At 52.7% G+C, this 27,664-nt stretch overlaps 10 protein-coding genes across 10 annotated transcripts; 4 read left to right on the forward strand and 6 right to left on the reverse strand.

Annotated features, from left to right (window-relative positions):
• Positions 1-1,158: 1,158 nt before the first annotated feature.
• On the forward strand, positions 1,159-2,913 carry JN550_011824 (uncharacterized protein; the record flags this gene model as incomplete). The annotated part of the gene is made up of 1 exon (XM_049310231.1): positions 1,159-2,913. The coding sequence occupies one exon, from the start codon at positions 1,159-1,161 to the stop codon at positions 2,911-2,913; it is 1,755 nt and encodes a 584-aa protein (XP_049166215.1).
• A 740-nt stretch (positions 2,914-3,653) lies between these two features.
• On the forward strand, positions 3,654-5,777 carry JN550_011825 (uncharacterized protein; the record flags this gene model as incomplete). Its single annotated transcript, XM_049310232.1, has 6 exons — positions 3,654-3,828; positions 3,948-4,093; positions 4,156-4,399; positions 4,466-4,538; positions 4,962-5,236; positions 5,326-5,777. 6 exons carry the CDS (start codon positions 3,654-3,656, stop codon positions 5,775-5,777), a joined length of 1,365 nt encoding a protein of 454 aa, XP_049166216.1.
• A 688-nt stretch (positions 5,778-6,465) lies between these two features.
• Positions 6,466-8,090, reverse strand: JN550_011826 (uncharacterized protein; the record flags this gene model as incomplete). The annotated part of the gene is made up of 4 exons (XM_049310233.1): positions 6,466-7,565; positions 7,621-7,725; positions 7,899-7,908; positions 7,971-8,090. 4 exons carry the CDS (start codon positions 8,088-8,090, stop codon positions 6,466-6,468), a joined length of 1,335 nt encoding a protein of 444 aa, XP_049166217.1.
• A 1,124-nt stretch (positions 8,091-9,214) lies between these two features.
• Positions 9,215-9,649, forward strand: JN550_011827 (uncharacterized protein; the record flags this gene model as incomplete). Its single annotated transcript, XM_049310234.1, has 1 exon — positions 9,215-9,649. One exon carries the CDS (start codon positions 9,215-9,217, stop codon positions 9,647-9,649), a length of 435 nt encoding a protein of 144 aa, XP_049166218.1.
• A 108-nt stretch (positions 9,650-9,757) lies between these two features.
• Positions 9,758-13,400, reverse strand: JN550_011828 (uncharacterized protein; the record flags this gene model as incomplete). Its single annotated transcript, XM_049310236.1, has 4 exons — positions 9,758-12,505; positions 12,555-12,704; positions 12,821-13,220; positions 13,282-13,400. 4 exons carry the CDS (start codon positions 13,398-13,400, stop codon positions 9,758-9,760), a joined length of 3,417 nt encoding a protein of 1,138 aa, XP_049166219.1.
• A 559-nt stretch (positions 13,401-13,959) lies between these two features.
• JN550_011829 (uncharacterized protein) lies at positions 13,960-16,656 on the reverse strand (the record flags this gene model as incomplete). The annotated part of the gene is made up of 2 exons (XM_049310237.1): positions 13,960-16,505; positions 16,563-16,656. 2 exons carry the CDS (start codon positions 16,654-16,656, stop codon positions 13,960-13,962), a joined length of 2,640 nt encoding a protein of 879 aa, XP_049166220.1.
• A 718-nt stretch (positions 16,657-17,374) lies between these two features.
• Positions 17,375-19,732, reverse strand: JN550_011830 (uncharacterized protein; the record flags this gene model as incomplete). Its single annotated transcript, XM_049310238.1, has 7 exons — positions 17,375-17,897; positions 17,955-18,129; positions 18,273-18,549; positions 18,612-19,185; positions 19,289-19,381; positions 19,437-19,549; positions 19,604-19,732. 7 exons carry the CDS (start codon positions 19,730-19,732, stop codon positions 17,375-17,377), a joined length of 1,884 nt encoding a protein of 627 aa, XP_049166221.1.
• A 441-nt stretch (positions 19,733-20,173) lies between these two features.
• On the reverse strand, positions 20,174-22,250 carry JN550_011831 (uncharacterized protein; the record flags this gene model as incomplete). The annotated part of the gene is made up of 2 exons (XM_049310239.1): positions 20,174-21,336; positions 21,494-22,250. The coding sequence occupies 2 exons, from the start codon at positions 22,248-22,250 to the stop codon at positions 20,174-20,176; spliced, it is 1,920 nt and encodes a 639-aa protein (XP_049166222.1).
• A 1,522-nt stretch (positions 22,251-23,772) lies between these two features.
• On the forward strand, positions 23,773-24,303 carry JN550_011832 (uncharacterized protein; the record flags this gene model as incomplete). The annotated part of the gene is made up of 1 exon (XM_049310240.1): positions 23,773-24,303. One exon carries the CDS (start codon positions 23,773-23,775, stop codon positions 24,301-24,303), a length of 531 nt encoding a protein of 176 aa, XP_049166223.1.
• Positions 24,304-24,498: 195 nt separating this feature from the next.
• On the reverse strand, positions 24,499-27,626 carry JN550_011833 (uncharacterized protein; the record flags this gene model as incomplete). The annotated part of the gene is made up of 6 exons (XM_049310241.1): positions 24,499-25,483; positions 25,638-26,556; positions 26,689-26,917; positions 27,083-27,243; positions 27,293-27,453; positions 27,508-27,626. 6 exons carry the CDS (start codon positions 27,624-27,626, stop codon positions 24,499-24,501), a joined length of 2,574 nt encoding a protein of 857 aa, XP_049166224.1.
• Positions 27,627-27,664: the final 38 nt, after the last annotated feature.

A 27,664-nucleotide genomic window follows, 5' to 3' on the forward strand; every position in this document is an offset into this window, starting at 1 on the left:
TCTGCGTCTGAGTCACTATGCAGGTGAGATTGTGTATGACTGTCCTGGGAATGGCGCCGCGGTCTGGTGGACTAGGTGGGCAAGGTGGGCAAGGTGGGATGAAGAAGGATTATTTGGGATATTTTCGAGCGGCGTAGGCGTGCCCCGCGATCGCTTCCCGGGCGGACTAGTCCGACTTTGACAGGCTAACGGCGAAGGTGGGAATATGCAGGGACCTCCGGGCTCACAGCGAGGGCCGTGCTCCTCTTGTGCTGTTCATACCCTCGCCCCCCAGTCCACCCAGACCTCCCAGAGTCCACCCAGTCCTCGCCAGTCCACGCCAACCTGCCGGATTTGCGTTACGGCGATACCGGCCCGCCTCCAGGTTTCTGCGCAAGTCGCAGGAGTCAGAGAGAGTCGGGGAGTCAGCAGCATCCTTGCTCGCCCAATGCTTAGCTCATTGTCAAAGTTGGATCCGCTTGAGCCGTTATTGGCAGCCCTCACGGTCGAATAGTGAGTCTTGGGTAAGTGTGGCTCTCGAGGTGATCCAGTCCCTCGTTGGCATTGGGAGGACTCGGAACCAAATGGTCTAATTGGCTAGATCCGGTATGCTTTCCTTCCCGTAGGTCGCAATTGAAACCAATTGATCCCTGCGGGATTACTTTCCGACCTTCCAAGGTATCCTGTCCGACTGCTTCAATACTATCACAAAGTGCCATTAGTCCCGAAACATAACGCTAAAGGTATATAGACCGGGTCAATATAGCTAGGTGGTTAGTATGTAAACGTAGTCGTCTATATGCCATGCGACCCCGCAACCGGTGGTTCATACCGAATTTCAGGGTACGCTTCCGAGTCTCAACTCTTTGTATAAGCGGCATACTCTTAAAGCTCGCGTCAGCTACTCCGCACGCAATAGTGCCCCGAGACTCGTTATCAAGGTTACGTCAGCTTACGAATCGCCATCAACAGCAGATAGATCCAATGAGATGGTGCCAGAGCTCAAGTACCGTGGGTGTGGGGTAGGACCGGTCCGAGATGCATACGGCAGGCAGGCAAGGGTGGCAGTGCGTGTCCATACCAACACCCCCAGAGCCGGGTCATTTACGCCGCCATGTTTGAGGTCTATATCTCTGTAGCTCACCATCTGTGGCTATTCTTCAACCCTAGCGGCCCGCCATGGCCTTTCGGCTCGTCGACACAGCGACTCTCCGCATGAGGCGCTTCACAGCCGCCAACGTGCCGAAATATGGAATCCTCTCACACACGTGGGTCGATGGCGAGGAAGTCAACTTCCAAGAGATGACCCAGATCGTCGATAGTCCCGGCCACCCCGCCAGGCAGCGATCTGGCTACAACAAGATTGTGCGGACGTGCGAGGCAGCTCGAGACCAGGCTCTTGGGTACGTCTGGATCGACACGTGCTGCATAGACAAGAGCAGCAGCGCCGAGCTCAGCGAGGCCATCAACTCAATGTTCCAATGGTACCAGAATGCAGACTTGTGCTTCGCTTTCCTCTCGGACCTTGAACCTTACGCGTGCCTGCCTGACGTGCTGGATCAATGCCGATGGTTCACACGGGGCTGGTGTCTTCAGGAATTGCTCGCTCCAAGGGACATCGTTTTCCTCAACAGCGCGTGGCAAACAGTCGGGTCAAAGATAGAGCTCAGCAGACTACTGTCGGGTATCACCAACATCGACACGGGCATCCTGGCCGACGGCAGACTCATCTACAACTGCCCAGTGGCTCAGCGGATGTCTTGGGCTTCCAAGCGCAAGACAACAAGGACAGAAGACATGGCATACTGTCTTCTAGGGATTTTTGACGTCAATATGCCTCTGCTCTACGGTGAAGGGAGCAAGGCTTTTCTCCGTCTGCAGGAAGAGATCATCAAGCGCTCAAATGATATGTCCATCTTCGCTTATGCACCGCCATCCGAAGAGAGTGCCCTCAGGTTTCCGAGGTTCGAATGCTACGAAATCGACGAGCCACCGGAGGAGAATCAGTATTGCGACTTGTTTGCAAACTCGCCTCGCTTGTTCGACAGCTGCAAGAAGTTGGTTCGCTGGGACACCGAATTGGTTCCCAGCCAGTCCTTTACACTGACGAACAACGGTCTTTACTTCCGAGCAGCTAGTTTCGAGGTTGGCGGTGAGATTGAAGACTATAGGATGTCGTTGAATTGCGGGACCAAAGGAGATGGGACAGTTAAAACACCCCACTACCTGTATTTACGAAAGATTGGCCCTGGCCTGTTCGTAAGGCTTCGAAATCCAACACCCAGAAGACACTCGTCCATCCACAGAGCGGCGCTGCAGACCTACAGCGAAAGGGAGGAGGCTTCTATAGTCACGACTATCACACCCAACATCCTAGATGGTCTGAAGCCAGATAAATTTCGAACAATCCAGATCAGATTCGATCAGGCGCTGAAATTCAGGAACATCATTCAATCTGTTAGTCCAAGGGACCGTTGGGATGCGGCCGGCCTGCAGTTCCTCACAACCGCCGGGATACCCTTCGATGGACATCTGAAAGTCTTCCCTAGTCTTCTAGGCCTCGGGCCATACGGAACATCTGGTGGGGAATACTTCATCTTGACATGTGGGTTTCGGCGTCAGTTTCTCTGGGAAAACGCCCAGTTCGATCCCGTGGAGAGCCCTTGGCCGTGGGTGGCACTGTTTTCTGCGGAGCAATGGCACGACCTTGAAAGAAAGCACGGGGAAAGGACTGCTCTGCTGAACAGACGAGTTGCGTTGAAATTGGATGAGGTTGTCAAGCTAAAGGTGGGACGCCAGGAAGTTGTTGCGAACGTACAAATGCACCCAACATACAAGGCCAGATTCCGTATTAACTTACGAATGGAGCACGAACCAATCGCTCTCAGTGACTGGATACAACAACCTCTGCGTTCAGCACTGAACAAGTTCTAGGCTCGGTCACTTCAGCACTTTTTCATGAGACTCATGGGACGAGCGTAATCATACATGCGGAGTAGAGAGATTAACCCCATAGCTACATGTGTAGTTTTCATCGCAGAGTATCACCTTGATAGACACACTCTGCCATTCTATCTGACATCAAACAATGGAATGAGCACGACATAGAAAGACTAGAACTTCTCAGTTGTGGAAAAATTGCTCTGTTTATTTAGTTTCTGCGAGCTGGAGACAATCCAAGTATAATACGCATCTACAATGGCCATACTCTGACACATTATATCATCGGCGCATCCCGGGCTGTTGATTGATCAGCTAGTCCAATGGAATCTATGGTAGCGCATGTAGAGTCAGCATAACTCCATACCCAATAAGCCGTAATTTGAGAAGAAGATGCTATTGGATTGTTAGAGAGTGCCCCAAGAGCCTGGCCAGTGCACATACCCAAGACACAACAGGGAGCCCTGTGGAACAGCGAATAAAACGGCGGCAATTCCATTCGCCCACACCGTGACAGCGCATATGCACCTGTCAGCACGACCCCGGGCGCTGCAAGGATTATATCGTCGTCGACTCCACGGCAGCACGGTTGCCAACGAGGAGCAGTAGACTCGATTAAATCATGGGCTAATTAACAGCCCCGCAGTCGAGTGTCCAAGAAAACCATGAATCGAAACTTCGTCGCGTACTTTGTCTTACTTGAGGTGTCTCATTCTAGAGTTTAATGATATGCGATGTCCGCCTTCGTGAAGCAGTTGCCGTTCTGGCATTCGATGCCTGCCTTTGGCGAAGAGGACAGTGACACGCCTCGGCTAATCTTTCTAGCATCTCTCATAGTAACACTCACCTGGCTATTGATAACGCAATTCAATGACCCTCTGAGAAAATATCCAGGACCGTTCATTGCCAGTAAGTCTAATATAATACAGAACAGGCCTCCGCATACTATCTATGAGCCGAAACGATGAGAAACGTGTGGACTGATCCTACTTGAACAGGATACACAAACCTATGGTGACTATACCAAGTGACACGCGGCGACTCGCATCTGCGCTGGGAGGCTCTTCACCGCAAGTACGGCCCTGTAGTGCGTGTCGGACCCAATCTTCTGGACCTTGACCACCCGAGCCTCGTGAAGACCATCTACAACAACTTCGACGGCAAGTTCCTCAAGGTATATTCTCCAACTTGTCCTTCCTAGCGCTGTCACATCAAGCACTGACTCGACCCCAACAGAACAACTTCTACCGCGCTAGTAGTGCCATCGTGAACGGCAAGATTACATACAACATCTTCAGCATGAAGGACCCTATGGAGCACGCGCGGCAGCGCCGGCCCATCGACAAGTTCTACACCATGAAGGGCATCCTGTCCCTCGAGGACCACGTCAACGACATGGTCGGCAAGCTGTGTTCCGAGATCGACTCGCGTTTCGCCAAGCAGGGCGTTGTGTGTGACTTGGGGGAGTGGATTGGCTTCTGTAAGTAGCCATGGCGCATGGCGAGCACTCTCGAGGACGAGCAAAGTTGGCTAAACCGACTCGTAGACGCGTGGGATGTCGTGGGCAAGGTGACGTTCAGCCAGCCGTTCGGCTACATGCAGCACGGCCGGGATTTCGAGTATGTATCCTTCCCCTTTTCCCCTTGGCAGTCTCATTAGCACAATACGGTGGACTACGGAGGTCGCGGCTTAGGGGGGTGGCCAGTCACCCTCCACCTCATTGTGACCACAAAATTCAGTGGCTGCCTAGAACATAGCCTCTTATGGGAAATAGGTTGACACATTCTCACGGCCCCCAGTCCCAATTGCCCAGCGGCTAACTTGGCTTAATGGGTCAGCGCTTCGGGCGTTGCTGGGGGTACCCCTTCCTTCGTGAATTGTAGGTTGCAAGTTCAAAGATCTGCATTAGAGTAGACGACCTTTTTTTTTTTCAATCCCTCGGTCTTTTTCCCTTACCCCTTTTCTTTCACTTCTAGAGATTATTTCAAATATGTCACTCAACCATACAAAAGGGTACATTACTTACACTGTCCCTAACACAGCGGGACCCTAGCCATTGCCGACAAGTCGATCGACTACTTCTCGCTGGTATCGCAGATGCCGTTCCTGGACCACTGGCTGGACAAGAACCCAGTGATGCGCGTGGGCCCCCCGGGCTTCGGCAACATCACGCGCATCTCCCTCGAGCACCTGGCGGCGCGTTATCAGGGCACCGACGGGGCGTATCACGACGCTGCCCGGCCCGACTTCCTCGATCGTTTTATAGAGGCCAAGGGCTCTGACGGTGACGTCGTCGACGATGGCCAGATAATCTCATGTAAGTGAAAATCACCAAACCTCTCGCTCCCTCCAGTTCGAACGGAATGTAAAAGTCGTAGGAATGGCTCATCCGTTTCTCTCGCTCAGATCTCATGATCAACATGATAGCCGGCGCCGACACGACCGCCGTGGCGATCCGGTCCCTCATCTACCACGTGCTGAAGCACCCGGGGGCCAAGGCCAAGCTGGTCTCCGAGATCCGCTCCTCACTGCCGTCCCCGGACAAGGCGTCGCCGGTCGCCTTCGCCGCCGCCAAGGCGCTGCCGTACCTAGAGGCCGCGGTGCGCGAGTCGCAGCGCATCTTCCCGAGCGTCGGACTGACGCTGGAGCGCGTGGTCCCCGCGTCGGGCCTGGCGCTGCCAGGGTGCGACGGCGCCGTGGTCCCGGGCGGCGTGCACGTCGGCATCAACCCGTACGTGGTGCAGCGGACGCCCGGCAGCGTGTGGGGCGCGGCGCCGGACGCCTTCGACCCGGAGCGCGCTGGCTGCGGGCCCCGGGGGAGTCGGAGGACGGGCACGCGGCGCGGCTCCGGGCCATGAACGCGGCGGACCTGAGTTTCGGGGGCGGCAGCCGGGGCTGCATCGGTAAGAACCTGGCGCTGGTCGAGCTGTACAAGGTCGTCGCGACCCTGTTTGCGCGGTACGACATGGAGCTCGAGGACCCGCAGCGTGAGTGGGAGGTTGTAGACAGCTTGTTCATGCGCCAGACGGGCTTGAGGGTGAAGTTGACGCCGGCTACTTGATGTATCATCTTTGAACGGTTCACGTGGCGTCAGTTTACGTGTAAGGGGGTCCATGACATCGGCGAGGAACAGTATTGGATTTTATGAGGAGCAGACTGAGAGCAAGGTATGCAGGAGAGAAGGTCAGTGGGCCCGGGAATAGGGGCCCAGAGCTTGATCTTTGAAATGTGCCGCCAATCACGATTTACGAGTTTATGGCGCTGAATGGTGTCTAGCTGTGATATACCAGCTGATATACTTTGCAAAATGCAACGACTCACCTTTGTCCATCAAGCTTGACGATGTTCTACCGCAATGTGGGTCGTCTACGACTACGCTTATCCGTTTGATTCACTTCGAATCCTGCCAATGTCGTGATTCATTTTATCATCATAGCCGAAGAAATCGGGCCAATCCATTTGGCGTATCTATGGAGGTATCAAGGAAATGCCATTTTCCGCTTATCGAACACTCTAAACGCCCCAAGTTTTATCCTGATACATGACTTAACCCTTGACCTTGAAGATGGCCTCGGCAAGGCGGCCAACGTTGTCGCTGGTGATGCCAGCCACGCTGATACGGCCGTCCTTGGTGGCGTACACGCTGTGCTCCTTGGCCAGGGTATCCATCTGTGCGGCGTCAAGGCCAGTGTAGGCGAACATGCCGATCTGGCTGGTGATGTGGCCCCAGTCGTGCTTGCTGCCCAGCTTCTCGAGGTTCTCCTTGAGGAGAGCGCGCATGGTGATGATGCGGTCGGCCATCTCCTTGACCTCGGCGAGCCACTGCTTGTTGAGAGCGGGGTCGTTCAGGATCTCGGCGGCGATGCGGGCACCGTGGATCGGGGGGTTGGAGTACAGGGGGCGGACGAGGATCTTGATCTGCGAGTCGATGCGCTTCTTCTCCTCGGCATCGGCGGCGACGATGGAGAAGGCACCGACACGCTCGCCGTAGAGACCCATGTTCTTGGCGAAGGACTGGGCCAGGCAGATGTTGTGGCCCTGCTCGACGAAGTAACGGACGGCAAAGGCGTCCTTGTCGGTGGAGCCCGAGGCGAAGCCCTGGTAGGCCATGTCGAAGAAGGCGTAGTGGCCGGCGTCCTTGACAGCGGCGCTGACCTCCTTCCACTGGGCCTCGGTGGGGTCGACGCCGGTAGGGTTGTGTGCGCAGGCGTGGAACAGGAAGATGCTGCCCTTGGGGGCGGCCTTGATGTCGGCGACCATGCCCTCAAAGTCGAGACCGATGGTCTTCTTGTCGTAGTAGCGGTACTTGTCGACCTCGAGGCCGGCGTCCTTGAAGACGGCGCCGTGGTTGGCCCATGACGGGTTGGGGATGTAGATCTTCTTGGCGCCGGGGTAGAAGCGCTCGAGGAAGGCGGCGCCGATGCGCAGAGCACCCGTGCCGGAGATGGACTGGGTGATGACGAGGCGGTCGAGGGCGGACGAGTCCTTGCCGTAGGCGAGGACGGCGGCGGCCTTGGTGAACTCGGGGATACCGGTGATGCCGGCGTACTCCTTGTTGAGGCGGTTCTTGACGACCTTCTCTTCGGCGGAGCGGACGGAGGGGAGGACGTAGGGCTTGCCCTTGTCGTCACGGTAAGCACCGACACCTGTGCGAAGAGCAATTGGTTAGCAACGGCATCATTCGAGCTACCAGCCACACACGAACGTGGTCGTATTCGGCCAGCGGTGCAGGACGTGGCGTGTTGTAGCACTCACCTAGGTTGATCTTCTTGTCGAAGGAGTCGGCCTTGAATGCCTCAGTGATACCTGCGGTACAAGCATTAGCATGCTGGGTTTCGATGCGATTGCGGGAGGCCCAGAGATGAGGAATTGGTGCTGTCGTGGTGCTATGACGTGGTAAAGCTTATGGTCCAGCGAAGCCAAGATGACAGCTGGACTCGGACCGCGCCACGGCGAGCTGGTGACTGGCAAACACATACCCAGGATGGCCTAACGGGCGCAAGACATCAGCACGCGGCCTCAATGGCGAGTGAATTGGTGGCACGACTTACATCGGGAGGGCCCTGGGGCACCTTGGCCCAGGTCGAGGCAGCTCGGGCAGCCTGGAAAGCGGTAGCGGATCTGCGCACGGCGGGCACGCGGCGGGCCGCGATTCTCAAGGCAGGCAGCATGGTGAGAGGGGGCGTTGAGTGAGCGAGCACGACTCAAAAGAACAGACAAAAGGGGAGCGAGCTTGTCTCAATCACTAACAAGGACGGGCTGGCAGTGATGCGCAGTGGGTTGAGAGCGAGGTCGAAAAGTGAGGGAGGTTGTGGTGGTCAATGACTCGAAGCTCCGAAAGATCGGGTCTGGCGCCTTTCCCCAACTCGGCTCACGCCAGCGCAGCTCTCAGGCGAGGTGAGCTGTTGCGTCCCATAATAAAATCAATCCGCCCGTCGCCAAACTCCATGCCATCCATCCATCCATCCATCCACCCATGCAGTCGGCGCAGAGGCTGCAGGGGGTCCTCAGGCCCTCAGTGGCGCCATCGCGGATTCCGGCCGTCTTGTCTTCTCGCTTGCAGCTCCTGGATCGGATCATAGTCCCAGCTGCTCTACTCGGGCACTCGGTACTCGCCGCCATTGGCGCGCTTTGTTGTCTTTCCCTGGCCAACAGCCAGGCCGGGCCAGGGCTCTCTCCCCACGCTTTCCTCCCGTCCGTTGTTCCTTTCACGATTTCTAGCGCTGGTTTCCCCCACAGCCGTCACGCAATGCGCACGAATGCCCAGCCTGGACCAGCGGAAACAGCTCAGATTGAGCACTGCAGCACTCCAGCACGAGCAACCGGGCGCCGGATGGCACGTGCAACCTCATTGACACACCCTTTCGCCGTTCAGATCGACCAACCTCAGAGTATAAATGAGATGCATGGCAATAATCCATGCACCCTTACACTGCTGACCACCTAAGCTCATCGTGATAGAAGAATTGTCGGCTTTGACCGTGTCGATTTCCTGGGCGAGTACCAAGCATCGTAGGCACTTCTTGTCGTCTGCGACTTCGGCCGCGTCTAGGCCCCGAGCATGTGGCTCTCACATTTGCCGGGCGTCTCCCTCGGCATACTGTTTACCTGCATTTTATGACGCAATGTAGCTGCCGGTACCTAGAGTATAAACTCAATCTGACTGTGTTGTACTACCAAAGATTCACAAAGCGCCGTCAAGAGATACGCTCAGCTGTTTTACTAGATTGTCTCCTATCAAAAGTCTACCACGCACACATTTGTACTCTTGCCCAATCACGTGCAACAACATACAATGTCCTCCCCCAATCAAGACCGCCAAACCGCGCGCAAGACCCTCTTCGAGGAGGGTCTGGAGATCCGCCGCGAGGTCACCGGCGCCGAGCACGTGAACCGCTCGTGGGCCAACGTCTCCGACTTCTCGCGCCCCATGCAGGAGCTGGCCACCGAGGCCGGCTGGGGCCTCATCTGGGGCCGCCCGGGCCTGGACCGCCGCACCCGCTCGCTCATCAACCTTGCCATGCTGCTGGCCATGGGCAAGAGCACCGAGCTGGGCGTCCACGTCCGCGGCGCCCTCAACAACGGCTGCACCGTGACCGAGATCCAGGAGACCCTGTTGCAGGCCAGCATCTACGCCGGTTTGCCAGCCGGGCTGGAAGGCTTCCGGGTCGCGCAGCGGATATTGGACGAGGAGAAGGAGAAGGAGGCGGAAAAGGGGACCAAGAAATGAGAGCCGTGGTATATCGGCATCAACTCAATTAGTAAATCATGTGCCACTCTGCGTATAAATTGATGGTTGAATGCTTAAGTGCCTTGAGTCTCCAGCTGGGCCCGGCTCCTATAATCTTATTCCAAGACGGGGCGGTAATGGATAGCTTCTCTCGCGTAATCGTATTGCTTTTCCCTCTATGTAGTTGAGAATCAAGACCCGGAAGAGCCAGCCATTCTGATTTTGCCAAGGCCTCAAGAGAAGCTCCTCAAACGCCGCCCCTAGCCTCAGTCCAACATCGTTCTCTGTCGTGTTGAATTTCTTCTTTGTCATCCTGAACCTGCCCATTGCAATGCATTTGATTGAACATGGTCTGTTATCAGCCCCTGAGCTTGTGGACTTTTGCCATGGCGCGGTCCAGAAGGCCCTGCGCCTTCGCATGTACTCCACAATCCAGACAACGGGTATCTGAAAATCGAATGTCCAACTGACAATCGCAAGTCTTTTCCATATTTTGTCGCAACCTCCTGTACGCAGAATAACACGTCCACTGAGGTCTGCCTGGTGTTCCGTCCAAAAGTCAATGAAACTCCCTACTTCCGAGTAGAACCGCCCCAGCTCCACAACGCGCGGCGACTCCATGTATGTGCCGTCCTTGTGAGTAAACTCGATTTCAAGACTAGCGTGCAGTATTTCTCTTAACATGCAGCAGAAGGGAGTGGTATTTTTTTCGGGCCCGTCGGTGCTGAAAGTAGCATTCGCATCGGCGCCAGCGCTGAGAACATATCTGATGCAGTGGACAGCCCTCAGAAATGGTTTGAGGTGTATCAGCTCTTCCGAGCAGTCTAGGGTTGCTTTGCCCCAGCTTTCCTCATCAGGTATGATATTAGTGATAACGTTCCTCCAATTGGCACACGCAGCGAACAAGAGCTGGGTTTTGTCGGCGTCGGCCAAGTTCTCGAGCCGTTGTCCATTTTTCTGTGACACGTACTTCCATGAGCCGTACGTTGCCGCGCATACGAGCAGAATCCACTGTAACTCTAGAGATCCTGACATAGCATGGGTCGCGTATTCCAGCTCGTTCAACAGTCTCAATTCATCGTCATCGCTAATATGACCCCGGATGACGTGGGATGGCAAGACCTTGGTGAAAAAGTCAAAAGCCCCGGATCTGGGGTGTCTCGGCAGTGATGTTGAACCCTCCAAGAATCCTTGACAAGGAAGAATCCTGCAAACTCCCGTGAACATAACCGTAGTCTTTAATCCGCGTAACATGTTTGACCATTTTTCCTGGGAGGTTCTAGTGTCGCGATCAAGTATGGCCCGTCCGGAAGGTGTACTTAATAGAAACTCGCGCACGGATCTATGTATGAATCGAACCGTGTAATTGCCGGGCGTAAAGAACGTCGAGTCGTTCGATGCTTGGGTCAGGCTCCTCGATGTGATCTCGATCAGACCAGCGCTCCTCGCCAACAACCACTTTTGATGTTCTTGCATCAACGCCTGTACGTATTGTTTCGTTGGTGTCCTTTTACTTTGAATGAAGTCCTCAAAAGCTTGACGCAGGTGAATATTTGTAGAAAAAAGGTTACCAATGAACCAGCGTGGCCACCATTGCAATTCCCTTGAGTTTAGCATCAGCCAGAACAGTTCAGCAGACTCTCGTTGCTGTTTTGGGTTGTTATCGTTGCGTCTGGACCACATCTGCTGATACAAAGCATCAAGGCTAGGGGCGAATTCATCGGTCCCTTTACGGAGAATTTGAAACGAGTCACCGTCTCTTATGCCCTGCAGAATATTTTCAACGGCCATGACGGCCCACAAGAAGACCCCATCCGATTTCACAGTCAGAGTATTGACCATATCCCGCACTTTCTGGGAGGCTACACCGTTTTGTAGTTCATGCAGCTCTGTGAGAGAAGGATGCAGTTTCTCGCGTATGTATGCATTTATGCCGCCGTACGTCAAATCTTGAATGCGCAGCGATGGATACAAACTCAGAGCTGAGAGAGAGTTCTCCTCGCGACTCGATACGCAGACCTTGACACCTTGCGTATGTGCCAACGCTAACAGCGCTTCAGCTGCTGAAAATTGAGAATCATTTTTGATCTCATCAATGAATAAACAAAAAGTAGTTTTGGACATCCGAAGGGCATTAATGAGAGTCCTCTGGAGATCTTCTATGGACCAGTCATGTTCAGATGCCTTTTGTCTCAAGGATGGTTGACTTCGGAGGATGTTTTCGAGCATTACACCGTCAGCGATCAGTAGCTGATATAGTAAAGACCTCAAACATCCTTCTATCTGGCGCTGTAGCGGGCTGGTGCCTACTTCGATGAAGAAGAAATGAAGAATTCGTACAGAAGGGTTCCAGACGACTAGGTGCTTCATAGTTCGTTTTTCATGAACTAAAAACTTCATAAGGGTGCTCTTTCCAGAGCCTGCTTTTCCGCGAATCCAAAACAGAGCATCTGCCGATTGAAGCCACTGCCGAAACGACTTCCTTACGTCGGATTCTTTCAAATTTTCGCCGAATATCCACTGAACTGTGTCCAAAGACGGACTTTCAATAGAGTTCTCTCTGGAGTTCATCTCCGGCCACCTCAAAGTAGAGAGGAACCGCTTCTTCTGTTCTTCCGTGATCCTTTCCAATTGATTAGTCTGAACGAATGGAGTGATTCTTCCGGGCGGAGCAACCGTGTTTACCTGCGCGGACTTGCTGGTGAAGGTTTCCCACGTATATCTCAGGGTCTGGTCAACTTTTCCGTATTCAGGATCCTCGGCGGAGAATTTGCACATTTCCATGTGGTTCTTGTCAATTGCCCTGGTTCTCTCAACATCCCTATCACCCAGGCATGAGGAAACTTGATCGGCGACCTATAGGGTCAGTACATTAGCTGGAAACGCCATTTAGGGATGTACGTACGAGTCTTCCATTGAGGAACGGGACTCCTCTTTGTTCCTGGAATGAAGTAATCGACCATTGCTTCTTGCGCGCCATGGGGAGAAACTCGTCACGCAACTGTTCGAGCTCGGCCGAGTTGGGGAGCAGCGTGGCTATCGTATTAGGATTTGCCTTCACGCCCATAACTCCCGCCACACTTTGCAAGACTCTATGAGTCAAGTCTCTCGGGTCTGCTCCACCGTGAGGTGTGCCAAAAAAAAAAAAATGCCGATGGTTGTATCAAATACCAGGCCAAGACTCTGGTTCGCCTGATGCTCCTTGCATTTCTCGGAGTATCGCAGCGCTTGTTTGACCACAATGCCTCCTAAGCTATGTGCCACGAAGATGATGGGCAGCAGCTTCTCATTACCGCGCCGTACATCGTCCAAAATAGCCACTAGTTCTTTGCCCTCTCCATAGACTGTATTTTGGCTGCCGGACCGGAGAGGGTGACTTAGCTTGGTATCGTAGCCAAACGCCCATACTCGAGCCTGAGGTAGACTTTGGGGGACCTTTTCTCGAGGCCAGTAAGTTGGCGGAGTGGTTCTGTCACCTGGAGCAGCCCATGTCTTCTTCGGGTGGCCTAAAAAGCCGTGGACAAATACGACACTAGAGAGGATTAACTTGGGCGATGCAGGTAGAGGTGCCCTTTCCTCAGATATGTGATGAAGCACATGTATATCTTTCCGATTCCACCGTCTTGACTTACTCCACTTTTGTGTCCTCTCTCGGCTTCGCAATCAGTGTTAGCCCTATTTCCCCTATAGAATCTCGGGGCTCTGAAGGCTCAGTAGTTTTGAGCGTCCGGAAACGTCGTAGAAGAGTCATGTCGTAAAGTGAACCTTACTCGTTCCAATAAGAACTTGTATTACGATGAAAGCGTTGAGCTGATGAGAAGGGACAGCGTTTATGATGGTTCGTGAGGGAGCCTTGAGCTGAACCGTTCCCCGGAGGGGTGGGGGGTGCGACATTGCGAGGTGCTGAGGCTATAAATATACATCTTGCATATCAATGCTCCATTCAATATGCCCACTCCTAGTGGTGGATAAGCAAGCCAAAGACATTGTGCACTGCCATGCTTGAACTTCAACAACACGCTGGTGAAGTCCATCGGGCTGTGCAATTATCACAGTCTATAATTAACTTGTGGTTGTCATACACTGTTTCTGGGATTCACAGGAAGCTCTGAGGATAGCTAGATGACAACAGCCAGATTTGATACTAGAATAGAGCGACAAGATGAATTTCAGGCACGCCAATATGCCACGCGTCTTGTGGGAAACTCAATTGCGGCCTCAACAGCCACTCGAAATCACCCCTTTCACACATGAATAACTCAAAGCCTAAGGCATATCTCCTGTTAACACATCTGGTCCAAAAATCTAGATTACTGACTAGACTCCTGCGCAATGGCCTCGAACTCATCCTCAGTCGTGAATTGGATGGGCATCCCGAGCCGGTGAAGCACGCCAAGGACATCGCGCCCCGAGCGCCCGTAGAACCCACGCGCCGCATCGGCCGCTAGGTGCATCAATCGCATGTCTCCTTTGCCTGCGAACCCAAAGATCCACATCATCAAAAACGGGAGCTGCGACTCCTTCTCCATATAAACAGGCCCGACGGTCTCGCGGAGGTGAGCGTCGCAGCCGTCTTTGACCGCTCGGAGAAGCCTCCAGCAGGAGCGGTGCATGGTGAGCCATGGGAAACTGAGCTCTAGCTTCTCGTTGTTGAGGGCGAACGTCAGCTGGTGTATCAACTGCTCAGGCGAAAGGACTGCACCCTCCGAAGCTTTCTTGCGTTTTTTTCCGCCGTTACCACTGGCCCTTTGCTTCCCCTTAATTTTCTCTGGTTCTTCAATCTGGCCAAACATGAGGGTGCCTTCCTCTTCACTTCCCATTTCTTCGTATAAGCTCAGCTCGATAACCTGGTCCACTTGCTCCGCAGTCCAGTCTACTCGGCGTGATCCATTTACGTAGCGGTCAAAGAACATGGAAGATACAGGCGGAAGATGTTCACTCTTAATCCCTACGAACTCATTAATACGCATACTTGTGAGTGTAATAAACTGGCAGAGTCCAGTTGAGCAGTGATCATTGTCGTGTAGCTCCAAGCCTGCCAGGTTGAAGGGTAATGAGTAGAATAAGAGCTGCTTACCTCGTGGCCCAGCTTTGGACTCCAGAGCGGTGTTTTTGCGACGCGTGCTAGTCATGGCAGCAAACGGAACACCTGCTTGGAGGCTGAATTTCCGCATATAGTCTTCACCATTAGTTGGTGGGTCACCCACGAAGAAGGTGGAGTCCCCAAGAATGGTGCGAGCCAACATCATATCTTGCCATTTTCCAGCAACAAGCTTTTCACTCTGAAGAGCGTTATGAAGGTGCGCAGTGTAGGTCACAGAGCCCCATGCATTTGCAATAGCTAGGCCAATCTCCCGATGCTGGGATTTGAACCGGTAGAGCAGTAAGCCGCTCAGAACGGGCGACATCTTCAGTATGCGGTTGGGCTCAACGGTAGGAGGAATAGACATCCGCATTTTGTGCCAGAACTTGACTTTGGTCTTGTAGACCGGGTCTTCCAGGGTATCGCTGACAAGCTTTAGACGATCCATGATGAATTGGTCGTTAGCCTTTGGCCATGTATCAACCCTAAGGTTCTTGTGAAACTCAAGGTGTTCCTTGATATCCTTGATCATGAAGTTGGCATGTCTTTCGAGTTCCTTGAATCCTTCGGTTGCCTGGCCGCGCAGCATGTGGTGGATATCAACAAAGACTTGTGCCGCGAAAACAAGGTAAAACGGAACCTTGTTGGTCGTATTCAACTCTTCCATCCCTCGAAGGAATTCGTCTTGGACTGGATATTCTCCAATACCCCGTACGACAGTCATGAGCTCAGTAAAAAAGGGCGTCAACAATGTTCGGTCTTCCTCAAATTTCTGGTATCCCGTTTTCGCCCCTCGGTCACTGCTGGCGTCGTACCAGCCAAACAACCCCTCTTTGTATACGGGAAGCTGGCCTGGCAGAAGAACTCGGGAGAATGCCTCCACGATTCGATAGGGGAGGAGGAATGTATCAACGCCGAGGTCGTACAGATCATAGTTGAAGTTGTCAGCCGGGTTGCTTTGCACAAAAATATCCTTGGTCTTGAAGCCCTTATTTCTCGCTTGGAGCTGGTAGAACTCATTCAATATCCCCCAAGCACCGCCGTGTGTCTCTGCCAGAGGCATAACCTCGTCTATCAAGTTGCGAGCGAGATCTATGGCTGTGTTGGTAGCAATGGCTGCGGCAGCGAGATCAAACACGCCAATCTTGTAGTTCGACCAGATCCAATCAATCCGAGATCGGATTTTGTTGAGGTCGTTCACCATGGCCCCCACTGCGTACATGACATCCGCGTAAGAAGTTGATTGCTCAGCTTCATACACAGCATCGTCACCAGGGGTTTGTTGAGGTCGTTCGACGTCGGGGGCGTTCAGGAACTCCTCCGAAGGCTCGTACACGGACAACCCTGCAAAGCGGCTTGCGGCTTCTTCCATAGGAGTGCGGGCATCCTCTCTTTCAACGGTCGTTTGCGTGAGAGGTTTCAGAATCTCCCGGACTTTCTGCAAGACGCCGACAAAGAAGGAATGCTTCCGATCTGAGGTAGCATTGGAGGCTTTGCCATGTTCGACGAGCTGGCTGCCGAACCCACCACGGACTTTGATCAACCGGTCAAGCGTGGAGGCAAATGGCCTCGGAACAGCTATGTTCTTCCCGGAAATGAACTCTGATAGGACGGTAAAGTCCTTGATCGCAATACGGTACTTGGGCGCAGCGTTCGGCGGGGATTTGGTGCCGCCTGCTGCTTGTTTCTTGGCGTTCTTCCTAGCCTTACCTTTGAGTCGGCCGGTTGACTGGGTCTTCTCACTTCCTGTCTGGAGCAGATCACGCGAGTAGCCTACGCAATGTCAGTCTTGGACGCTCATGTGCCTGGATATCGAGGACTGTCGAATACCGTGAGCTGCAGCAGTAGAAGCAAGCCAAGCCGCAATGGAATCCGTGTCTTGCTTATACTGCTGGTACACGCCGACAAGTGGAGGGGGCAGCATGTTGCGGGAAAGATCCGGTGGATGTTGACTACTTTGTCAAGAGCTCGAAGTTTTGCAATTGAATTGGATCGAAATCACCTAGTGCGAGTGGTTGCGTGAGAACGAGATTATATTGCAATTAAGGTAGGCAAGTAGAGTGAAAGATAGAGCTTTGCGTGATGCTTCGCAAGCAGCTGTCGTTTGTGACCCGGCGATCTGATGGAGCACACCGATTGGTCAGTGGAGACTGAGACGGACAGCCTAGGCGATGGATGAAATAAACCATTCCAGGGCGTCAATGTGGATGGGCCGGTGTGGCCTTTGGGCATCAGTGGCGCACGGGCTGCTGAGGTGCTATGATACTCTAAAGCCGGACGAGCCGGTAATTCACCTTAGGGCTCGAGATCTAGGGGATTGTGCAACAACGCCTCCGACAAACCCGCAGTCCATTTCAAGAGCAAATAGCGCTGCTGTATACTAATGCAGGTAGTTTGTCAATGGGGAGTCACGTAAGTATTATCTCGCTCTTCGCACAATGGAGAGCGGGACTAAAGGCTGTGGGATACAGTTGAGAAGTGGACATGGCACGCCCTAACTTAGTGCTAGTTCTAGCGGGGACAAGCCTGCGCCCGGGGCAAACTAGAAAGCCATCCAAAAACATGCCGAGTTCTTACCTAACCTTTGATTTGTCTCTGTTTGGTGCAACTAGGTGTATGTCCTGAAACATAGTTGCATGTTTTCACAGCTCGCCGAAAACTTGCTGGTCCTGCCAGTCCTTCCCGGCTGCTGCGTCAGCGTCCTTATCCTCGATTAAATCCACAACGAACCAGTCCTTGACGACGACCTTCCCAGCCTTGACTTTCTCCAAGACCTCAGGCACACAGCTTTCAGGCTTCAGCACGTGGCATCTCGGCTCAGGCTTCTCCGGCGGGGTGTTCTTGACATGCCACACCGTCTTTGGTCCAATCGTCGCGAAGTCGTCCGTGACGGGTAGCAGACCCGTCGGGATATCGCGATTGAAGGTTGCCCGCATGAAGATCTCGTACGCGGCTTCTGGCTGGTAGCTCGGTACTTCGTGGCCTGCCTGGAACACCCGCGTAAAACTGAAGTTTCCGTACTGTCTGGTCAAGCCGTCAAAACCGCCCTTGGTTATGAGCGGCGAGTAGCCAGCATCAGCGAACTCGGCCGCGTGGCTGTACGGAATTGCCAAGCTGCTTGCCTCTCCGCCTACCCAATTGCACGCATAGTCTCGGTCTCCGTACCTGGATCACGTAAGTCGCTGCGGCCGCACAACTGGGAAGGATTGAGGTGAGGCTTACATCATGTGCACCTTGATGCCGCTATCAAGGAGATATCCTGCAGCCTCAAGGAAGCCACCATGCACCATGTCGAATGTCCTTTCGAAGTTCTCGGCAACGGCATGTGAGCTTGAGCTGTAGTTAACTGGAACACCGAGTGCTTCTAATACGGACTCCTGCATGAGATACCCGTACACTGTAAGATGTCAGTTAGCCATTGCTGTTTCAGACAGGTACATGAAAGACGAGACAAAAGTCTCAATACGTAGGAGAAATCGGATGATAAGCATCCATAGCGAATTCGGGGCTGAGAAAGAGAATGTGACAGAGACAACTTACTGTAAGGAGGCGGGAAAGGATCTGCCGACTGGTGGCCGATGTCAAACCAGCCTCCGTCGAGCTCGTTATAGAACTTGACAGCAGGGAAAACACAATCCTCATACATGCTCTTACATACTTCTGTCCAGTTACTACCTTGGCTTCCGGTGTTTGGCGAATCACGGTACTTCAACGCTCCCTGGCAGGCTACTGTTCTCTCTTTGCAGCCACCTTCGCGGGTCCACTCATGCATCAACTCATTGTAAAGCGATTCGTTGAAAACTTGTTTCCCATAGGTCTGGTGTGAACAATTAGCATCTTTGTTGCACAAAAGCCAACCTTGCAAGACAGTGCACTCACATTATTGTAAGGAAAGCTGATCCATGCTTCTCCAGCAATGACAAGATCTAACGCCCCATTAACGATCCCTAGAGTATCGAGGTGGATATACTGTGCGCCTTCCTCGGTGGAGTTCCCACTGGAGATCCTGTCGTTCTGCTGCTGGAAGAATTGGAAGAAGCCAGGACCGTAATGTCCACCGTAGCTCTCAGTCCAAAGACTGATACGGTCATCGTTCGGCTTGTAGTGCGGAAACTCAAAGAACCAGTTCTGAGCAAAGTGCCAAAGGGCATGTGCGGCAAATGCTGTCGTATTTGCTGTTTTGGCTGTGTCCTGGCTTGAAAACGTGCCGGGATAGCTTGTAAAATTGGCCTCTGGAACCTCGGTGAAGTTCTCAGGAATCATTGCGAAGTACTTATCCTCCCCTTCCTCGTGAAGAGTCATTGTTCCGTTTGTGGGAATATCGTATGAAAACCCAACTTGAGTTGGCTGGTCAAGGTACAGCATGTTCACTTCGTTGTTCCAACTCCACGGGTTGAGATAGGTGGTCTTGGAATCTGGCCCTACCAGGCAAGGGCCGTTCTCTTCCAGCAGGCTACAGATTGCTTCTTTAGTGTCCGTCTCTGATGCAATTGAATGTCATAAGGAAATAATAACCAAATACCCAACCAGATATGCTGAGATATGATTGTACTTACCCCATGATGGATGAACCACCAGGACCTCCATTAAGCCAGATTGAGAGCGGAGCATTCAGAGGATCTTTCCTGGCTTCGAAAAACCAGAAGAAACTTGAGCCTGTCAGCCTCTATTTCTGATCATAATAACATTTAATGGTGGTTATACGTATTAATCGGGTAGTCTTGAACCTCTCCACTGCCATCATCGAGGATGCCTGGTGGTAGGTGGACATAACCTGAGTAGGACCGTACGCCAGGCGTAGTCTCACAGATGCCGGGCTATTTAACTCGGGTAAGCTTCAATCCATTATGAATCTACCATGAGCTACTGACCTCTTTGTATGAGATTGTCACGTTCTCATGAAATTTGGATTTAAGTATTGTTACGCCCTTTGGCTCTGGTGGGAATTGGCCTGCGACCAGCCCGATGAGGCTGCAAGCCAACAGTCCAGTGGTAAGCATCGTCACTTCTGCCCCGTTGCAACTCGAGGTGTCAGGAGAATGAAAAGAAAGTGTTACGAAAGGTATCGATGGCCAGCGTGGGGTCTTATTGTGGAGATAACTTGTCTACTCCGCTACGTATATGTAAGCCGTTCGGAGTTCGGAATGGATGCTCCTCATCCACGCGCTGACGCGGTGTGGGCAGACGCGACCTGCCGAATCAGCTCTAGTAAGGCACTTGCCCCAGGCACCCTCCAACCCGACAGATTGGGGCGCCAGCTATAGGGCTTAGCGGGTTCTAACGTCACGTCATGCTCACAGTAACTAGCTTCTAGTAGTTATGCGTGCGCTGTCGCGTATATACGTCTTCTCAGTTTGATACACATTGTCTATTGTGGTATGTCATACAAGCGCCGCCGCAAACCGCTACTGAATGATGTGGGTGTGCTGGAAGACGGTCCATCAGGTTCTATTTCTGCTACTGATATCCGCCACCGTCTCCTTGAACTTTGCACTGAAAGCCTCGACGACAACATCCACTTTAGGCTGTTGTGGTGTTGACCTGCTCTTCTCCTCGTTGACTGAAGTCACGTCCCAAGTATCCTTGGTGGGGATTACACCCGTCTTTCCACGCGACTTGACATCCTTGACATCGTTTCCGTGTCTCAGAGAACCCGAGACTGTCTTAGGTGTGATCAGGGTGTTGTCTAGTAATGATTGCCATCTTGCATGGTATAGTCCAGGTCCGATCATGCTTCCACCCTCTGAGGATTCCTTGCCCTTGTTCAGTCCATTGACAATCCCTTGCAAATGACCATCGGATGTCTTGTTGAGGGTATTTGTATAGGTGTCGTAGTTGTCCAGTGCTTCCAATACAGGTTTTCGTGTGTCTTCGTCGAGCTGCGAGAACATCGACTGCAACGACTGGCTCATTGCGCCTGCACCTTCGAAAGCCGTTGGATCGTCAACCCCACCAGCCTTATTATCTTGCTTAAATGCTTCCATGACATCGTTCTTGATCCAAGAGCGGAACCTGTCTCTGACCTCGGGGCAGCCCTTCGCGAAGTCATGCAGATACTCGAAGGCCCATTTGCGGTGGTGCTGAAGCAAGTGCACATAGTCCTCAATAGATGGAGGGACAGGCTGCTCGCCTTGTCCCTTTTTCGGCCTATTTACTTCCAAAAGGTCATCTATGAACTTCTGAACGTGGACAACATATTTTCGTAGATCCACATGGTCATGAAGAATCCTAATAATAGGGTCAAAAGCAGCCACGGCATCCCGAACAAGAGCTGTGATATAATCGGGGCTTTGGCGACACATAACCTCGATGATCCTTTCGCGGTCTTGGACCGACAGCTGAGCCGAGTAGTACTGCATGCAGAGAGCATGCTGCTGCTCCGGCATGTCTTTTGTGACGTTGGTGCCATTTGAGTCGAGAATGGCCGCTACGATGGAGACCTGCTCCTTGATGCTTCTAGTGCGAACATCCCTGTGTTGCTCCTGGGACGCTTCTAGGTGGGCATCTATCACTGGCAGTTGCCCAGACTTGACCCCCTCCGCTTTATTCTTGATATTGTCGACTGACTTTTTGAAGTCGCCAGCATCCCAATCAAGGACCATGGCTATTATTCTGAGTCCAGGTTAGTATGAACTCAGCAGAGATGCCTGGATATCACAACCTTTGCATAAGATTCTGGCCATCAGATGCGTTTTTGGTGATTCCCATCCAATTGGTCAGGCCGCCGAGGCTCACTTTCGCCAAGAACAACCTAACCAAACCTGAAATCATGGTGGCGGCGTTGCCTACTCGCAAAGTCTGGCAAACTAGAGTGTACGGTATGAGTTTGTGAGTACTCTCGATGAGTTTGAGCAAATATTGCCCCTCTGGTGACATGACATATATGCGGTGGAGTATGGTTGCGGCGTGGATGATGGCGTAGTCGATGGAATCCCGCACCGCGGGCGAATGATCCTCAAAGGCCGGTGACTTAACCGCGTAGTCGAAAAGTTCATCGACAAGGTCGCCATAGACGGCCTCGTGGACTAGGTGATCCCAAGACTGCTCGAGGTCCTTTGCTGTGGGCGGGTCCGCCCTGTGCTCCCGCGGCGGTGATTCGATCCTGGGAACGCCTCCAAGCATGCCCCGGGTTATCGACTCGTGGAACGCCGACGCAGCGGTGGCAAGCGTCTTCCTCGTGCCGAGGGCGCCCTTATCATAGCTCTCAGACAGATTGACACCGGCGAAACTCTTCATGACGCTCTTGAACTTGACGTTCCAGAAGTCAGGAGGCAGGTCGTTAATGCCGGGCATGGGCAAGACCAGCCTGGTCAGCAAAAGCTGCAGCAGAGGCGATGAGGACTTGGCACCGACTGCATCCGGTGCCTTCTCCTGGTCTTCGGCAAAGGGATAGCCATAGTTCTCGATTCCTTCCGGGCCCTTGAAGCTCTCGACTTCAGCGTAGGTCTCGTGATGAGTCAAGATGTCAAACAGCGCACGGAGCTGCGGGGCGGTCAGCCGCGTCTCGTCGGTGGACATATCGGCGAAATACGAGGCATGCGCATCAACAGTGGCCCTTCATTGTTTTCGGTGCAGAGTGCGAGCGCTGCGAAAAGATGTTGCCGGCTTGCAGCTGTTCACTGAGGCAGTTTGCCCTTATTCGTCACGCGCGATTCTCTGCGCTGGCGTTGAATCAGTGAGGCGCTCTGACGTCATGTCATTGGTCCAGACGGCGATTCTTGGACTCCATCGCTCGTCCAAGAAGCCTGCCTCGACCTCCCACACGAAGAGAGCGATTTGGTAGCATCGCCAAGTCACAGAAACGAGGAGATGCCGTATGGTGCCTGCCGACTGCGATCGTCATCTGTTGGTGTCGTAACAAACTTCCTTCGACCGCGGTCCTCGGTCCCCCGCTCACAGTGCTATTAATTCAAATTTGGACTGTCGCGCTAGCTGTACATCTTTCACCCTTTTTGAAGCCAGAACATAATGTCCTCGATCCTGTCTCTCATGTCATGGAATGAACTTTCAATGAACAAAACTAAAACTGGTGATATAATTATTGGCGGATCTTGGCTATGGGTGGACTTCATTGAATACTGGGTTGCAAGTGCACGTTGTCCACAACCTCTCGTGTATCGCTGATGAGGGGGTCACTGTAAATAACACTGTTAGACGTAAACATCCACAAGTCGAACCATATGACATTCACTACATAATACCGAGCCTAGATTTTTTCGCTGTTGCACATACTACTATGAGCACCTGTGGATCCACCATTTGATATCAAGGTCAATCGTGCTCAACTTAACGCCACACGAATATTAAAGAATTTCTAGAATGAAATTCAGTTCAGTGAACGTAAGGCTAAGTTTTCGATGCCATGCATGGATAGCGCCGCTTTTCTAGACGCTTTTCTAGAACGATTTCTCTGTGACTTGCTAAAACTTAAGGTGGCTGGCTATCCCGAAGTTGAATGGTCCTGCACACCAATGACAACAGAAATGAGACTTGGGGGCTCGGCTACACGGATGACTGAAGCTGGATGACTCCTTATTTATCAAATTTCTAACCAAGGGAGGAGGAAACTGATGTTCATTTGAAATTGAGAAATTTGGGAACTGCACCGGCGAGACCGAAGCAATGCCGTGGGCCGTTCTCTTAACGTCAAATATAAATATGCCCTTTGCTGAATCTGGTAGACATGCAATTTCTGTTCACCAAAACCGCTCGCCAACACCTTCATAGTTAGGAATAAATCTCATCTGAGCCCTGTTCAATATTCGTCCTCTGAATCCTCGTTGGCCATCGCACAGTCTTACCATGAAAACCTCGCACATTCGTCTCCCATTGTCTTCACTTCTATTCACCACTGTTGCTCTCCCCAAGGGTGGCGGCTTCAGTGATGGCAGACCAGGGAGCTATACAAGCACAAGCAGTAGGAGCACTAGACGTGGTGGTGCGACCTAGGGAGGTAAGTCTTCGTGGCCACGTACGATCTTCTCGACCAATTTGGTTCATGAGAGCTGTAGTTTCGCCGTACCAAACATGCCCCGCAATAATGCTTACTCTATTCTCGACAGGAGCTAGCCTTGCTCTAGGACTTGGTCTTGGTGCCAGAGGCGGAGGCGAAACCCAGCCGGGAAGCTCGACACCCTTGGACTGCCAAGTAGCCCAGAAGCTGGATCTGAAGCCCAAGGCCGACTGTCAGTATACTTGGGAGCATTGGTTTGACGAAAATTTCCTCTGGTACGTGGTCCGCATCGAAGCCTCCGGCCAGGACACGGCGGGCGGGTTCCAAGGCATCTATGACAACATCCAGGGCGAATGCGGACACGCCCCAGGCTGTGATCCGTCGAACCCTCAGTGGTGTGGCAACAACATGATGTGGAACTCGCGAGAGCTCAATGACAGGAAGCTGTACGGATTGGAAGCTGCCTACAAAATCGATGATTGGATCCCTGGCGATGACCAGACCACCTGCATCACCACGGCAATTCGGAAGGCCAGCTGTGGCGTTGATCTTGACTTTGTCAACGGGAAGTGTTACAAGAAGGAAGGGTCCTTCTCCGTGCCATACCATGTTGATTAGGAGAACGCACACGAGATTCTGAATGAGGCGGTTCACATGGTAGTAATACGCTTAACTATAATGGGTAGACATAATTGTTCTGCCATGGGCGGAATTCGTAATAATGGGACAGCAAAAAATATGATGAGTTCCTCATAATCATATACCAAGCTGCTACGATTTTCTCTCATGCCTTGCGTCCCAGGAGAAATGAATTCAGTGGAACTCGCCTAAGCGGGGACCAAAGTATTCCCCCTCAGCGGCGGTAAACAGTGTGCAGGCCTCGTCCTCACAGCCCTGGGCGGTGACACTGTTGCCCCACCAGTCCAGCTCTACCTGCAGCCACTGAACGGTGAAGAAGATGATGATTCCGGAGATGGCAATGGCGCTGCTAAAGGAGGCGGATAGAACAAAGTTGTACTTGGACCAAAAGGCTAGGTAGCGCTTCTTCAAGTACACCCAGGAGAACCAGGCGATCGGAACAGCAGGCCAGATGTACGACAGGTTATAAGGTGCCAACGAAAGAGCGCCGTAGAACATGGCGACAGGGTGCACCTGGCGCAGCCACCCCTTCTTGTACTTCTTCTGGATGAAAAAGAAGGCGATGGGAAGGACGAAACCCAGAGGAAAGCCGACGAGCAGAGCAGGGTAAAGACCTCCTTTACCAAAAACCTTGACGGGTCCAACGGTGCCCCACAGGACCGATGCGGTGAAGAAGGTGTTGATTCCAGGGCATGTATAACGGTTCGGGGCTTCGCGTGTACAAACACCAGGTATCTGGTTCATCTGGAAGTTGAGGACACCAGTGCACACGAAAGTGGAGAGCAGGGTGCCGATCATCTGCGCCATGAAGGTCTGGCGGGGCGGGATCTTCACATAGTGGGCGAGCTTTAGGTCATTCGAGAACCACAGGGCGTGTGCGCAGGTGACATAGCCAAAACTCTTGAAGAAGTTCATGGCTAGGGCGTTGCCCTGGACCCAGGAACCACCGATGAACTCGGCGATGACATTGAGCGTAACTTCGACACCTGTCATTGCCTTGATGATGCCGACGGGGATGACGAATATTGCGCACAATGCTAAGCCGTAGAAGATCACTCCGGGTGAAGTGTACGTGTCCCAGGCCGCGATGCCGGCGCACCCGACCGCTATGGCGACAACGATGATAATGGTATACCACCATTCTGGCACTTCCGCGTATCTGTATTGTGGTTAGTTTAAGAGGTTTCAGTGAAGATTTACTGCATCAACGTGGACAAGATTTGGCCTAGCACTAAACTTCGTGCTGTGACGTGATGCAGTCATAAGCAATGAAGGCGGGGTCATAGGGTTGGATTCGATATGTAGGTACTCACTTGGCCATCAGTCGATTATGCACGTCAGAATACTGCCCAACATTGCTGTCCTTGTTCTTGCGAAAGCTGTTGATCAGGTTGCGGAACCCCATCATGATCTCGTGTCGGTGATAGAGATATGCGTAACTGATCGTGGCGGTATAAATGGCGAAGAAGAACATGTACACGGTAAGGTTCATCGCAGACAGGAAAGGCGGAGAATACGCCGCGTATTTGTCGGCGTCGAACAGTGCTCGGCTGTCCACAGCACGAGTGACATTGTAGAGACCTCCTGTATTGTCAAAGACCCGATTCGAGTTGATGGGCAGGTAGCCAGTGCTCCACGTGTTTGTATACCATATGGCAGCAGTAACAAAGATGGAGATGGTGGCGCCGATGAACTTGTTAAAGGTGCTGAAGAAGGGAATCATCAGTGGGTCGGTGTAGTCGAAGAGCAAGATGTTCCAATCAAATGTCGGCCATGGGTTAATGCCAAGTCCGTTGTTGAATCCAGTGATGGTGTTCAGGTTCAGATTGTTAGGTGCGATCCAGCTCATCCAGCTGAAGATGCTCAAGGCCGTAAAGATATAGTTGGGGAACCAAAAGTAGACCCCCATAGCTGCGAAGGTGACGGCGAAAAACTTGATTCTAGACATGGTGAATACCCTCCCGAACGGAGATGCCACAGGCCCCGTCTTGTCGTTGTGGAAAGCGGAGTTCAGTGCGATGGTGACCAACGATGCTGGCCAAACACAGTAGGATGGATACACCAGGAATCTGCGGATCATGCCAGCCATTCCATAGCCGATAAAGTTGGTTGAGAGTGCGATAAGGATCTGGTAAGAGAACTGGCCCGCGTAGCTTTGGTTGAAGTACGATGGAAGGTATTGCACCCAGATGATGTTATTGGTATAGGGGTAGTTCCACGAGACATTGGCCACTATAGTCCGCGGGTCAGCCACTTGGGGACGAAGACTAGACTATTCTGGGATGGTAGAGTCCACTGGTGAAACAGTGGCCGACATGACCCAGCATCACAGAGTAAAGTGGGACCAAGGTAAGTCAGACTTACTGATGGTGATGAGCATGTGCTCCTTCTTGGAGAATTTTCCAGGGTTTAAACTGTGACGAATGCCCCAGAGGGTGAAGCCAACATCGGGCAGGGTCTTCTCGCACAGTTTGCCTAGGGGATAGGCAAGCAGCTGAGCAACGTTCGCCTGGACGGTGATGGTTGGTTGGCGAATCGAGAACAGCTGATTGATGAAGGCCAACAGAATCGAGAATCCACAACCAAGGACCCACTGCAGAATTACATGTAAGCCAAGGATCATAGCAATAGGCCGTCTCCTGGAAGCAGACAGTCACGCGGTAGAAGAAACACGGCATGACGGAGTGTAGGATCACACAGTGGTTCACAAAAGGGCCAAGCAAGGGGGAAAAAGTAAGATCTTGAGTGGTTCACCTACAGCACGGATCGTTCCACAAGGTATATCGGCGTCGTCGTGATTGTCGACAACAGCCCTGACCTCAGCGTAAGGGCTGTTCACGGTGATCAGAGCAGCCTCAAGTTTCATCTCCTCGATCAACACGGCATGTTTTTCGGGATTTTCGAAAACAGCGTCGTTCGCTACAGGTGTAAGCTTGAGATGGACCCGGACGACAAGACCGGCGCTTACCTAGGAAGGACTTGATCCTCTGAATAATCGTGTACGGGAAGTTTGGGTCATGCTCGTGGATCAGCAGCACCTTCTCCATCATGGGCCGGATCTCCTCGAGTGTCAGTCGACTCGCCAACTCCTTAGCCTCGCTGAGATCCTGCTCGGTGACGTTCAGGTCGCTAGGGACGATTAGTAGATTTTCGCATGTCTCATGGCAACTATACTTGACTTACGCCTCGACCTGAGCCTCGGCGGGAAACTCAGCATCGCTCGACCTTTGCCCCGACGAGGCGGTCTTCTCGAGCGTGCCCTCGGTTGCGACAGCCTTCTTGGTCTCAACGGCGTCCGACATGTTGGTGGCGCATCAATTGAGGTGTCCCAGAACAACCA

Source organism: Neoarthrinium moseri, assembly GCF_022829205.1.
Source record: "Neoarthrinium moseri strain CBS 164.80 chromosome Unknown scaffold74_Wmoseri_CBS_16480, whole genome shotgun sequence".
In the NCBI taxonomy this organism is placed as follows: Eukaryota; Fungi; Ascomycota; class Sordariomycetes; order Amphisphaeriales; family Apiosporaceae; genus Neoarthrinium; species Neoarthrinium moseri.